This window comes from Castor canadensis, chromosome 11, assembly GCF_047511655.1.
Source record: "Castor canadensis chromosome 11, mCasCan1.hap1v2, whole genome shotgun sequence".
In the NCBI taxonomy this organism is placed as follows: Eukaryota; Metazoa; Chordata; class Mammalia; order Rodentia; family Castoridae; genus Castor; species Castor canadensis.
Genome location: NC_133396.1, coordinates 61,734,674 through 61,747,461, shown reverse-complemented (window position 1 = coordinate 61,747,461; position 12,788 = coordinate 61,734,674). Strand labels below are relative to the sequence as shown.

Here is a 12,788-nt window from a genome sequence, read left to right as displayed (position 1 = left end):
GGTGTCTGGCTTATTAGTTTTAATCATATCTAAATGATACTTAAGAAAGTAATGATCTACTTGTGACGCTAGTTTATAAAAGTGAGCTCAAGTCCTTTACAAAAACAGATCCGTGATGGATTTATCTTTTTGTGCCACCTTTATCTTTTCAAAAACAATTAAGTAGCAAAATGCTTTGACAGATCACAGCATAGGTAGAGTAAGGGTACTGCTTCCCAAAGTGACCTTGGGAAACATGCATTCTTGTACTTTTACAAAAAGGTAACACCTCTTAATTTCCTATGTTCTCAAAGTTCTTGATAAATGTGGTTTGGTTTCCTAAAATACAATAAATAACTCCATAGTAGATTTTGACTGACTTACCTTTTTTGCAGAAGTACAGTACATCCGGCATCTCCTCCCCTGCTGTGTACCCGAGAAGATGCTGAAGTGGCAGAATCTCCCCTCCGTATTCTGGCTGAAGCACCGGATTCCTTTGAAAAGCACATTAGAAGCATTTTGCAACGTAGTGCCGCCAATCCAGCATTTTTGAAGTATGGGTTCTCAGACATATGAAGTTTTAAGAATGGGTTATCTTTTCTATATTCCTGTCCTGTTCTTTTCTGTCCTCAACTGTTTCATAATGTTTTACTGTGGTAGAATTAGAAGAGACACAGGCCTTATCTAACCAGCTAACAAGCATCTTCAAAAGTGCAAAAAAGAAGGGAATAAAGCAATTCCGACTGGTCTGTTTTCAGTTGTTTTGCTCAGTTAAGAAAAATGATACAAACTTTGTTTTTAAGATCATCTGAAAAAGACTTGGCTCCTCCTCCTGAAGAATGTCTTCAGCTCATCAGCAGAGCCACCCAGGTGTTCAGAGAACAGTACATTCTTAAGCAGGACCTGGCAAAGGAAGAGATTCAGCGGAGGTATGATGGCCTACGTTTACCAACCATTAGTCTCTGGGTGGTAGCTGGTGCAGCACAACAGCCTGGACCTGGCTTTTGTTTAAACGTTACTTTTTCTCCTTGAAGGGTCAAATTATTATGTGACCAAAAAAAGAAACAACTGGAAGATCTCAATTATTGTCGAGAAGAGAGGTAAGTGTCAAAAGTAGGGAGAAGAAAATAGTAAGAGTGGAACTGCATCTCACTTTAGCATGCTGTGCCGTATCAGTTGGCTCCAACATCAAGGTGGACCCAAGAGTTTGTCTCTTACTCCATCAGGAAAAGTCTACGGGAAATGGCTGAGCGTTTAGCTGACAAATATGAGGAAGCCAAGGAAAAACAAGAAGATATCATGAACAGGTCAGTGGGCCATGTAACATTTCAGTTTCCTACTCAAGTAGGACCCCCCATCTCACCTCTGAAGCACATGTCTGGGGACACATGACAGTATTCCCCAACCCATCCTATAGGGGCCTCCTTCCCAGAAACCAGATTCATGAATTAGGAGTTTGTGTGTTTTTCCTGATTAGTAGAAATCTTGAACTGATGTGTTTGTTTCCTTTCCTAAAGGATGAAAAAAGTACTTCACAGTTTTCACTCTCAACTCCCAGTTCTCTCTGATAGTGAGAGAGACATGAAGAAAGAATTACAGCTGATACCTGATCAACTTCGACATTTGGGCAATGCCATCAAACAGGTAGGAATGGATGTAAAGTAGCTAAATTCAGTCTTTTTCATTTTTATTTATTTTTTGGCAGCTCTGAGATTTGAACTCAGGGCCTCATGCTTGCTAGGCAAGTGCCTACCACTTGAAGCCACTCCCACCCTTTCTTGTATTGGGTATTTTCAAGATAGGGTCTCGTAAACTATTTGCTCAGGCTGGCTTCAAACTGTGATTGTGATCCTCCTGATCTCTGTCTCCTGAGTAGCGGATTATAGGTATGAGCCACCAGCCTGGCTAAATTCAGTCTTTTAAAAAAAGCACTTGTATAAAAAATTTTACAAATGTAAAAAGAACATACTAAAATGGATACTATGAAAATATGTGGCAAACCATAGCCAAAATATCTATGTTCTGATATTTTAGGTTACCATGAAAAAAGACTATCAGCAGCGAAAGATGGAAAAGGTGCTTAGTCCTCAAAAACCCACCATTACACTCAGTGCCTACCAGCGGAAGTGCATTCAGTCCATCCTGAAAGAGGAGTAAGTAAATGTTTCCAGTCAGCTGTTAATGAGAGAAGGTTTTTCCTTTCCAGTACTACAAAGTCAACTTCTCAGATAAAAATCCTGTCTTGGCATTTGCATGTCAATAATTACTAGAAGTGGAGTCACAGGATGTCTAGACAGGGACTTAAGAAATAACTGTGGTGGGAGGATGGAAAATGGGTTTCCTATAATATGATTTTGCCATATGGTCCAAGTATTTCCTAGTGAAGGGAGGGGAAGGTAGAGCACTTGCCTTGCATGCATGATGCCCTGGGTTCCATCTGCAGCACCACAAAACAGATTCCAGCAGTTGAACCACTGTGTTTGCCACCTTAGGTGAACAGTGAACACCACTGTTACCCACCTGTAACCTTAAGCTGTTCATTTTAGCAGAGCAATTCTTAACTACTTCAGCTTTACTAGTTTAAATTCTTCAGACTGTACTAATAGCTTATTCATTCATTTTTAATAATGGCTTATTCATTTTTTAAAGTAACTTTATGATTTTACAGGGGTGAACACATAAGGGAAATGGTGAAGCAAATCAATGATATCCGAAATCATGTGAACTTCTAACACCACCAGAAACAGATTCACAGCTGAAGTTAACACAACTGAAGGCTTAAACTCATTGTAAAGCAAGTGGGTAGCACTGTCTTATAAAGAGGCATTCTGGAAGAACTTTGGTGTGCTTGTTCATCATTTTTAGTATTTGTTTTATAATTATTGAATAAATGACTATATTTAAAAATCTGAATTGCTTTATAACTAAAGTCTATGTTTGTATTCAGCAAGGGCCCAGGGTTATTAAAAAAAACAAAAATACTGAGACACAGGTTTCAACTGCACACTTCCAGATCTCCATACCCTGTTGTGCTTTCTCTATATGTGAGCAAGAGTAAGAGCTGCATTTTAAAGTTGCAGCACTGGAAATGTGACTGAGGGGTCAGAACCCCAGAATGCAAAGGAAAAGGCCACACAGTCTACTTGACAGCAGCTCTTTTAATTTGAACACTTTCCTAAGGACACACGCCTTCGGTACAGTTAACAAATGGTTACACCTACAGTATTGCAAGGGCCACTGCGGGCTCACTTCCTCACAGGCACTATTACCTTTCAGAGCTGAGTTTCGCTGTGCTCTATGTCTACTGTGAGTTTGAGGTGCAAGTTTTAGCACCTTGAAGGGGGAAAGAAAACAGCTTGGTATGCAGTATGTGGGTTTATTCTCAGCTTTAGATCTTTTTATACCTGCCAGTATGAGTTCTGAAAGGTAATACCATGCCTGCCTGGAAATGGCTGAGTGACTGCCAATTAAAAGCCACATGGCATGTTACAGAGGTGAATCAGGTTAGACATGCGCGAGAACAGGTGTATACAGACTGAACAGAAGCACAGGAACACTGGAAGCCCAACTATCTTTTGGATGAACTTTGGTGTTCGCGGCAGAGATAAATCCCACTTTCTAAACCCCGTTTATGTAGAAAACTCAGTTTAAAGAATTGCTCCTTCCTGGACAGTGCCCCAGTTTGTTTTTCATTACCAGAAATAGGTTATTAAAACCAAGGGTTTCTGTTTGGGTTTTTCTAAGGTATTTTTCTCAATTGAGTGGACTCCAGAAATAGTTTGCGTCTGTCATAGTACAGATCATAAACAGTTCCCTAATTATGAGGATTTTATTGCTCCAGGACCCATCTTCTGAAGAACAGTATCTGAAAAGTACTCAATCTCAGCAGAACATTCACTGGGAGTGATAGTTCAGAAAGGTTATGAATTACCCATCATGATTGACATTGCTAATTTTAATCTGGAACAAATTAGTTTGAGCCTATTTAAGGGACTAGTCTTAAATCTATATAATTTTTAATAAAATCCTCTTTAACTCAGGGAGGATGTTTCCTTTAAACCAAGTAACACAATACAAAAGGATTTCAAACTAATTAAAATGTTCATGCATGGCAAGCCATTAGTACTATTTCCATAATTAATTAGTATTTACTTTTTTATCATAATCATGAATGCAAGACTATAAAAATAATACATAGGATGAGGTAATACAGTCCTTAGCATCTGTTCTATGGAAGAAAGTAAAGATCTTTAGGGCAAATTCATAATGACTTCATTTATAATAGTCCACTTTTAAGTTGATGGTGGCTGTAAATTCACTAATTCCCATAAGGTTCCTTTGGGTACTGGCTGTTATGCAACACAATTGCAAAAATTACTTGAAAGCAACTTCTGAACCATCTATGTAATGAACTAAACAGCACAGCCTGCCTTCCACTGGCTACTTGGGATGGTACTAAGCAGGTAAGTAGTGAACATGACTCACTCATAAAGCTGTGGCACAGGTAGCCTGTCCCACTGAGGCTTTCTTCACACAGGAAAGGCATCTCACCTCTTAGAAAATGACAAAGCAGATTTCCAAACTGATCATCATACTGGACAGTTCCTCCCAACTTCAGCATAAAGCACTGTCACACTCCAGGTCTAAATTACATAAAAGAAAAACGCAAAGTATCTGTCCAGCTTCATTACCATCATGTCTGTGACATTTTTTAAACAAATCTCACACCCATTGATTAAAGCTGAAAATAAGCAGATTTATAAATATTTACTAGATGTTGTGAGACATAGTTTTGTTTTGTTTTTTCCCACTGATCCAATAACTAGAACACTTCAAAAGAATAGATGGTGCCAGTTCAACTTTACCCTGGTACCTGTAGGCCCATGAAGATCATTCAGGTATGCAGAAAAAGTGCAAAGAGTTTCTTGTGCTTTTCCTTTAAGTTCAACTTCCAATATATATGGCCTCAGCCAAGTTTTCAAATCCTAGTTCTGTTCTTGAATTGGTTTTGTTCGCCAGTCTTACGGTTCTCAATCAAGTTTCAGTAGCATTTAAGGTCCTCCAATATAAGATAAAATGGTAAAAAGAAAGAAAATGCACTGAGCAAGGGAAACACAGTCAACAGCCAATGGCCTGCTCTCACTTCATATTTTAATATAAAATATTCATACAGCACACTACACCTCTGTCTGCTAGCTGAACACTGCTACTGATGGGCTCTAGTCAACAGAAAAAGACACTTCTCTCCCCATAATCTATGAACAGAAAATGTAATTTCAAACACTATTGGGAAGTTGCTTTAGGATAGGGAAACGTGTTCCAAAAATCCATGTTGGGGAAGTAGGCAAGGAAACAGCCATCACCACATCGGACTGCACACCTGCTGGAATCAAGTCTGGAGTTCTGTTAGTGTTCCTGCTGGAAAGGTCTATTGGCTGTTCCTGTGCTGCAGTCTTCTCCCACTAGACATGAGCACTTCTCCAGTCTTCCTTTTGTTGTGATTCTGCTTCAGTTAAGAGTTAAATAATTATGTTGCTCTAAAGATGAGTTAAAAACCCAAAGTGTAGGCTAGAATCCTGCATCAGAGTGTCATGTCTCAGGGAGCTGGTTAATGTCTGTCAGTTTGGTGTCATTCAGAATTGCCCGAATTCTCTCCAAGGAGTCGGCTTGCCGGATCCGCTCTAACTGCACCTGGAGAAACAATGGTGAGATAAGTGCAGGTAGCCTCTACCTACATTTCCTCCACTCTGGATTAGCTGAGATGCACAGATTTAACTAACCAGAGCAGTCACTTCAAAGAAGGGAGGCAATAAGGACAAAAAAAAAAACAATTCCCTCAAACTGCCATGTAACAGAAAGATAGTGAGGTGTAAGCATTTGCTGTGATTACAGAGATTAGTGAGACCTGAGTCCTAACCCTCAAAAAGCCACACTTCAGTTGGGAAGAAACAAGCTGACAGAGTTGTAGTACAGCCTAGTAAGTGTAATTGGGCATTCACAGAGTGCCAAGGGAGCATGGTGGAGGGAGGAGGGAGTCCCAGCTCCACGGAGGTGACGAACCTAAACTGGGCCCTAAAGGAAAGGAGTCAGAGGACACAAGAATACTTACCAAAGGGAATACCACACTGTGGGTAGTTTAAAAACTGAACATAAAATGTAAATTATGGAGTCAAAATTGGAAAGGTTCAGAGGAAGAGAAAGCAGCCGAGTCTGCAGAACAGACCAGGTTCCTGGCTTTAATGACTAGACAGATGCTTGGGGTGGAGGTAGGGGCAGCCCCAGTTACCAGACCTCTAGTCACATCCCTGCTCAAGATAGGATGGTTCTCTCCCCAAGGGTTATAGCATTCCCCAAGTGCCTCACCTGAAGAGTCTGAGAGAGCTTCACAAAATCCCTCTGGACTTGTTCACTGACATCTAATTCTGTCTGTAATCTCTGAGCTTTGTTCTTCTCTTCAAACATTAGTTGTTCAATAGTAACCTAAAAAATACAAGTTTTGAGTATTAATGCCAAAGAGCCAGAGTTCCTAAAATTACTTACGAATTACTTTAGCTATCCACTCCTAGAACAGAAAAGTGGGTGTCATCATACTCCCATGTCCGCTAATCTCAATCTCTGGGGCAAGAGGACAGGCTAGCTAGACTACGTGCTCTGTAAGTCCTAAATTGAAGTGGGTATGAAAGCCAGAATAAGAAGTAGGTTGAAGTGCTGCAGCCCAACCCAGCAGCTGATGACAGTGATTAATCACAAAAACAGTGATTACAGCTGCAATCAGTAGTACATTAGGAACAGAAAGAAACTTTGGGGATTTCCTCTGACAACTGCAGTCAAGCATCAGTCAGGAAAATTCTCAGTAAATACACCCCATGCAACCCCAACTATCTCCAACCTTCCCAACAATAAAACACTTCCCTGGGATGTGGGAAGCCTTTCTAAAAACCAGCGGCTGCAGCAGCCTTTGTGCACTTAAAGGTGTGGCCACACAGTTTACTAAAACCCTTTTGAGGCAACTGCCTCCACAATTAGCCACGTGCACTTTTATTCTAATTGGACTAATTAAAATAATCAGTAAATCTGGTTCAATGCAAATCTCTGATTTGACATATCAGAGAAATGAAATGACATTTTCAAAGCAGTGTTTCTAACTGAGCATTGCCCAAGCTTGGTTCAATGGCCAATAAGGCCTGTGATACAGGCCTCCAGAGCTTGCAGAGTGGCAATTAACACAACTCTAGCTCAACTCATTTTAGTTTTGCAAGCTGTTTGTCATACCAACTTTAAGAAGGTGACTCTTCAAAGCAGCAATGTTGGTTTTGTTTTGGTTTTTAAACAGGTAAGATGAAATCCTACATTCTTAGCCTTGCTTTTTTTTTTTTTTTTTTCCTTTTTATTAAATGACCAACAAAAAATATCACCTTAGCAGCAGTCTCCTTCTTTAACTGTTCTTCCAAATTGACCTTTATCTCCTGGAGACTCTCAAGCTGTTGAGACTTTTCTCTTAATGTGGATTCCAACTGTGAAATTAAAAAGAAGAAAGTTGGAACTCCTCTGTGGGCTGCAGCCTGGAGATCACCCTGGTATGTAAGGCCTTGCACTTGCTATGTTTGGAATGCTCTTCTCACTCTTTAATGTGTGGGTTCCATTTTGTTCTTTCAGATCTCATCTTTCCTTGACCATTTATTAGGTACCTACTATATTTTAATTCTAAGGCCCAGAGATGGAGAAACCAGAACAGACAGACACGTAAATAATTACGGCATGAACACAGAGGAAGAAACATTTGACTATGCCAGAAAAGTTGGGAAGTGTTTCTTCTCGGAAAATTTAAAGGGGGAAGGAAAAGAATGGTAAGAGGGAGAAGGTAGAGATATTTTAAAAAGAAGGAATGGATAACACGCCTAAGAATGCATTTGGGACATTGATGAAGTGTTTTTGTTGTTGTTGTTCGGGGGTGGGGGTGTTATTTTTGTCCTACTGGTATTGAACTCAAGGCCTTGCAACTGCTGAGCAGGGGCTCTACCACTCTGAGACACAACCCCAGCCCTTGTTTTCCTTTAGCTATTTTTGGAGTCTTGTATTTTTGCCTGGGGTAGGCCTAGAACCGGGATCCTCCTATCTCTGCCTCCTGAGTAGCTGGGATTACAGGCATTCACCACCACCTCCAGTGCCAACAGTGGTTAAGTTCTGCTTGTGTGCAAGAATGTTGGGGTTATGGAAGCTGAAGTTGGGCAGGCAGGCATGTGAGGCAAGAGATTTCTGCACTAAGAACTGCAGACCTGCTTCTTTAGATAAAGGGAATCAACCACTGGAGGGTTTTCTAAAAGATTGGTTTATAATTTTCAAAGACCACCTGGTTTCAATATAGAGATGAATTCGAAGAGGCTAAATTTTAGAGTCAGGGAAACAAGTCAGGCTGCTACACTAGGCCAGATGAGAAGTGAAGTCAACCCAAACAGTGGTGGTGGAGGGAAGGATAAGGCACCCCTTGAGCAATGGTCATTTTTCTTCTTTTTGCAGTGCTGGTGATGATGCTCATGCTAGACAGGTGCTCTACCTCTGAGCTGCACTCCCTGAGCACTGGTCATCTTTGCAGTGTAATCTCTACAGTAGAGTGGAAGCAGAGGCCAATTTCAGTGGGAGAGTAGTGCCTGGGCACAGCACACTTTCAAGAACATTGGTGGCTTGAGAGACAAGTACAGACCAAAGAGAACCCCTCCTGTGGACAGCGGATTATGAAAAGCCTATGAGAACTGGATGTAAGCAAGGCAAGATGCAGCTTAAGTGTTTTTACCTATAGGCCGAGATGGGCACAACCCCAGCCACAAAAAGGGAAAAGCAGAATAGCTGGGTCTCCTAAGTTGTTTTGTTTACATTCAGAGAAGCAGAAATGCAGGTTTCTCCCGTTACAATGTCACGCCCCTCCCCAAGAGCCACTGCTCCACCCTGTTTACAGCTATTTATAAAAGACTCCTGAAGGAGGAAGAGGGGCTTTTTGCCTTTGGCTTTTTGGGTTTTCTGCCTTTGGCTTTTACTTTGGGCTTTTGCCTTTGGCTTTGAGCTTTTGGGTGTGGGAAGCTTTTGGAAGGGAAAAGAATTACTGAAGGAAAAAGAATTGTTAAAGGGAAATTGCTGAAGGGAAAAGAATGGCTAAAGAGGGGTTGATAGAAAGTCTGCACCAATAACTTTAAAAAGAAGAACTTTATACATAGGCCTTAGAAAAGCTAGGCTAAAGAAAAGCCAAAGAAAGAACTTTACAGTGCAAAATAAAAGACCAAGACCTTAAGAGTTATGCACATGCAGTTTTTAGGCATGGCTGTTTGCAAGTCTAAGCACTGAGGCTGTAAAAGAGCTAAAGAGAAATGGGACAGTGCACGCCTGGGGAAAAAGACTTTAATAAGAGTGATTAAGCTAAGAAGCAGCTCAGAGAAAACCTGGGACAGTGTGATTCTAAGGAAAGAGGTTTTACGCAAGGTTTTAAAGAAGACTTTAGAAGCAAGGTTTTAAAGAACTGTAAAGGAGTAAGGCCTTAAAGAATAAAGACAGAGAAAAGAAGCAATGAGGGTTGGGCGTCCAACACACCTGATCCCACTCTCTTTCTGTCTATCCTGTGTCTTTTCTGAATCTCTAGTCACCCCCACTTAGGTTCAGTAATAACCAAAAGCGAGAGAGAAAACTCATTCTAACGAGTGAGAGAGAAAACAGCGCCCCCTCCGCCCTCCCATTTTTGAGGCAGGGGCTTGCTATGCAGCTCAGGCGGGCCTTGAACTTGTGATCCTCTTGCCTCAGTCTCCCAAGTGCTGGGATTACAGATGTGTACTACTGTATCTGGGTTACTTTTTCCCTCCTAATGAGACAACTGAGCATATCTGTACATAATGGGGAAGATCAATAAAGAGGGAAAAGTTCAAAGCTGGGGATTAGAGGGGATACTAGAAAAGATGGGAGGAATTCAGTCAAAATACCTACACAATGACAAACTATGGTGTAACAGTTCATCATTTTCTCTCAATGAAAAAAAAAAAGCAGGCTGGGAATAAAATGAGCCTAGAGCTGCAGGCAGTTTCATCTGATGAATGGATCGAGATAGGGTTGAGGTGATGGTGACTGGCAGAAGAGCCACTATAAGGAATGGAAGTGATACCTCAGGACAGATGAAAGGCTGATTGGAAGTCCGGGGAACCATCTGAGAGCAGAAGCACAAAGTGCCACCAATTCTGGTGGCATGAGCAACCTGGGACACCAAGCCTAATCCAAGGTTGGGAAATAGTCTAATGAAGGCAGCAGAAACCAAGGAGTCTGGGGATTTGAGAGTGTTGGAGGGAGACCAGCTGAAGAGGCGAGCTCTGTAGGATGCAGCTTAGAAGGAAAGAACACGAAGTCACAAGAAAGTTGCTGAGAGCGGTTTCCCAGACACACAGAGAGAAGGCCTGAAGGAGTGAGAGCTGGAAGGACACACGGGTCACAGACGGAGGTTGGAGTGAGGCATCAGAGGGCAGTATGCAGCCAGGAGCATGGGAAGCAGGACAGCACAAGGCAGAGGTCTCTGAGTTGGGAACAGTGAGTCCAGGAAGTGGAATAAGGTCATCTATCACACTGTTGATGCTGTCTTCAAGAAGACAAAGCCAGCTAGGAAACACCAGGCACTGTTTGTACAAATTCCTGTAGGTATTTGTACTGCAGACTTAAGCACATTTCATGTCATGACCATGTGTTGCCTGTTCCCCACTAAACTGGAAACTCCATGCTATAGTCACATGTTCATCTTCCCTGTGTTGCCCCTAACCCCACTCTCTCACACCCCCACCCCCATCACCATATGGCCTGACATACAGCAGGCGCTACAAAAATGTCCTCTATAATCACCCCCACTGTATCACCACTAGACAGAAGTTCCTTAAAGGCAGGGACTGTGCCTCAGCTGTCTTATTTCTTGGCACAGCAGGAGTCAATAAATAACCAGTGGTTGCTGATAGAATTAATTTTAAACTTATGACTCACCTGTCCTTTTTCTACTTTTATTCTTTCTAATTCAGCTTTTAGACTAGAAATGGAAGCTAGGGAGAAAAGGGGGTAGGGAAAAATATTAGCAATCACTTATTATTTTGCATTAAATTTTTTTCTTAAAATATCCCCAAAGGATTCAAACATACAGTGAACATGGGGGGAAGGGCCCTTTCTCAAAAGTATCCCCAACAAACCAGCATCATAACCAAGCTCAGATAAGGGCAAAGTCCATGCAAATAGCCTCTATAGCCATGAACGACTTATACATCAAGTATACACATTTAGCTCCGTCAGGGGAAAGATGCTCCTAGTTGTTACAACGAAGCTGTGAGAGGAGGTGCCACCATGTAATCATGTGCTCCAGCAATTCCTTTCTGTCAGCAATTGTCAAAGAGAGATCACCAGACCTCCTAACAGGACTGTGAAGTGTTTTGGGTTTTTTCTCCTGGTTACGTCATCAGATCATTTGGAAAAACAGGTAAGTCTTTACTTAATTCTTTGCTATACTTTTCTGTTTTCCATATCCATGACCATATTCTAAGAATTGTGGAGGTTTTGAGCTCAGGACCTTGTTTTTTTTGTTTTTTGGGTTTTTTTTTTTTTGGGTGGGACTGGGGTTTGAACTCAGAGCTTCACACTTGCAAAGCAGGCACTCTACCACCTGAGCCCACCTCTAGTCCGAGCTCAGGACCTTGTGCTTGTTAGGCAGAACCTCTATCACGTGAGCCACTCCTCCACCCCCACATCCAGGACCAGATATTGCTTCTCACAATCAAAAACGTTGTATTCACTACTTCAATTCTAAACTGCATCACTTCTATCCCCACCTATTTCCTCCTTGCAGTTTTCTATTTCTAGCTGCAGAGTTTCTTCAAGGTTTTCTTTTAAACACTGTTCTGCTTGAATTTGCTCTTTCAGGAACAGTATTTCAGCCTTCAGCTTCTCTTCCATGTGATCTGCTGCTGTCCGCACATGAATGATGTTCTCACGATATTTTAGTACCAGCTCCTGGAGCATCTGGATTCAAGAAACAAATAGTTACTAGATTTGAGAGCGTGAAAGAAACTAGATTTTCTTCAGTGGCACTGGGTTTTGAACACTGGGATTCATGCTTACAAAGCAGGTGCTCTATCACTTGAGCCACTCCTCTAGACTATGTTGCTCTGGTTATTCTGGAGATGTCCAGGCTGGCCTCAAGCCATGGTCCTCCCAATTTCATCCTCCCATGTAGCTAAGATGACAGGCTTGAACCACTGTGCCTATCAAGACACTAAATTTTACACAACCAGAATTTCACGTGCTGCTCCAAATGGTTCAAAAATTATAACTCTCAGCTTTAATCAATACAGATTTCAAAGGCACATGCCATGTCATCATTCAGTACATTTCAAAAGTAAGACAATTCTGGCTTAAAATGTGTTGTGAACTACATACTTTCCCTCAAAATGGTTTCATAGGCAGAAAGATTAAAATGTTACTTACAATATGAGATTCACTACAAATAAAAGCTTACATGAAGACAAATTAGACGCATTTAGGAGGAAATGTGAACTCTTAAGAAGATAAAGTGTATTTAATTACCTGTTCATACATTCAGAAACTTATTGAGCATCTATTATAGGCAAAATACTATGTCAGACCAGAGGTAATTAATGGCAAAGAAGGTGATTAACTACTTTTCTATAATAAATTCACAGTTTTACTCTTATTTTCCCTTAAATTTTAGTCTTGTCTTCTCTTAGAAAGCCTTCTAATTATATCCTAAAGCAATCCTCAAGTAAAAACTCACATTCTCAGATCACTGT

At 41.2% G+C, this 12,788-nt stretch overlaps 2 protein-coding genes across 7 annotated transcripts in view; one reads left to right on the top strand and one right to left on the bottom strand.

Moving 5' to 3' along the window:
* The window catches only part of Nup88 (nucleoporin 88), a 33,129-nt gene extending 30,237 nt beyond the window's left edge, over positions 1-2,892 (top strand). The window contains exons 11-17 of the mRNA XM_020168246.2: positions 375-533; positions 783-908; positions 1,014-1,079; positions 1,206-1,286; positions 1,497-1,623; positions 2,014-2,132; positions 2,648-2,892. Of these exons, the coding sequence (XP_020023835.1) occupies positions 375-533; positions 783-908; positions 1,014-1,079; positions 1,206-1,286; positions 1,497-1,623; positions 2,014-2,132; positions 2,648-2,711 (742 nt within the window). The 3' untranslated portion in view covers positions 2,712-2,892. The remainder of the gene's footprint in view (positions 1-374; positions 534-782; positions 909-1,013; positions 1,080-1,205; positions 1,287-1,496; positions 1,624-2,013; positions 2,133-2,647) is intronic.
* Rabep1 (rabaptin, RAB GTPase binding effector protein 1) overlaps positions 1-12,788 on the bottom strand; it is a 127,297-nt gene that overhangs the window by 17,417 nt on the left and 97,092 nt on the right. For 4 of the 6 annotated variants that reach the window (XM_020168244.2, XM_020168245.2, XM_074047112.1 and 1 more), the window contains 5 exons: positions 11,811-12,000; positions 10,978-11,033; positions 7,395-7,493; positions 6,343-6,459; positions 3,123-5,670 (listed from right to left, as the gene is read on the bottom strand). In XM_020168244.2, the coding sequence (XP_020023833.1) occupies positions 5,569-5,670; positions 6,343-6,459; positions 7,395-7,493; positions 10,978-11,033; positions 11,811-12,000 (564 nt within the window). In that variant the 3' untranslated portion in view covers positions 3,123-5,568. Of the gene's footprint in view, positions 1-363; positions 2,467-3,122; positions 5,671-6,342; positions 6,460-7,394; positions 7,494-10,977; positions 11,034-11,810; positions 12,001-12,788 lie in introns of those variants that run through there. The other 2 variants (XR_012438774.1, XR_002212700.2) reach the window with 1 other exon arrangement.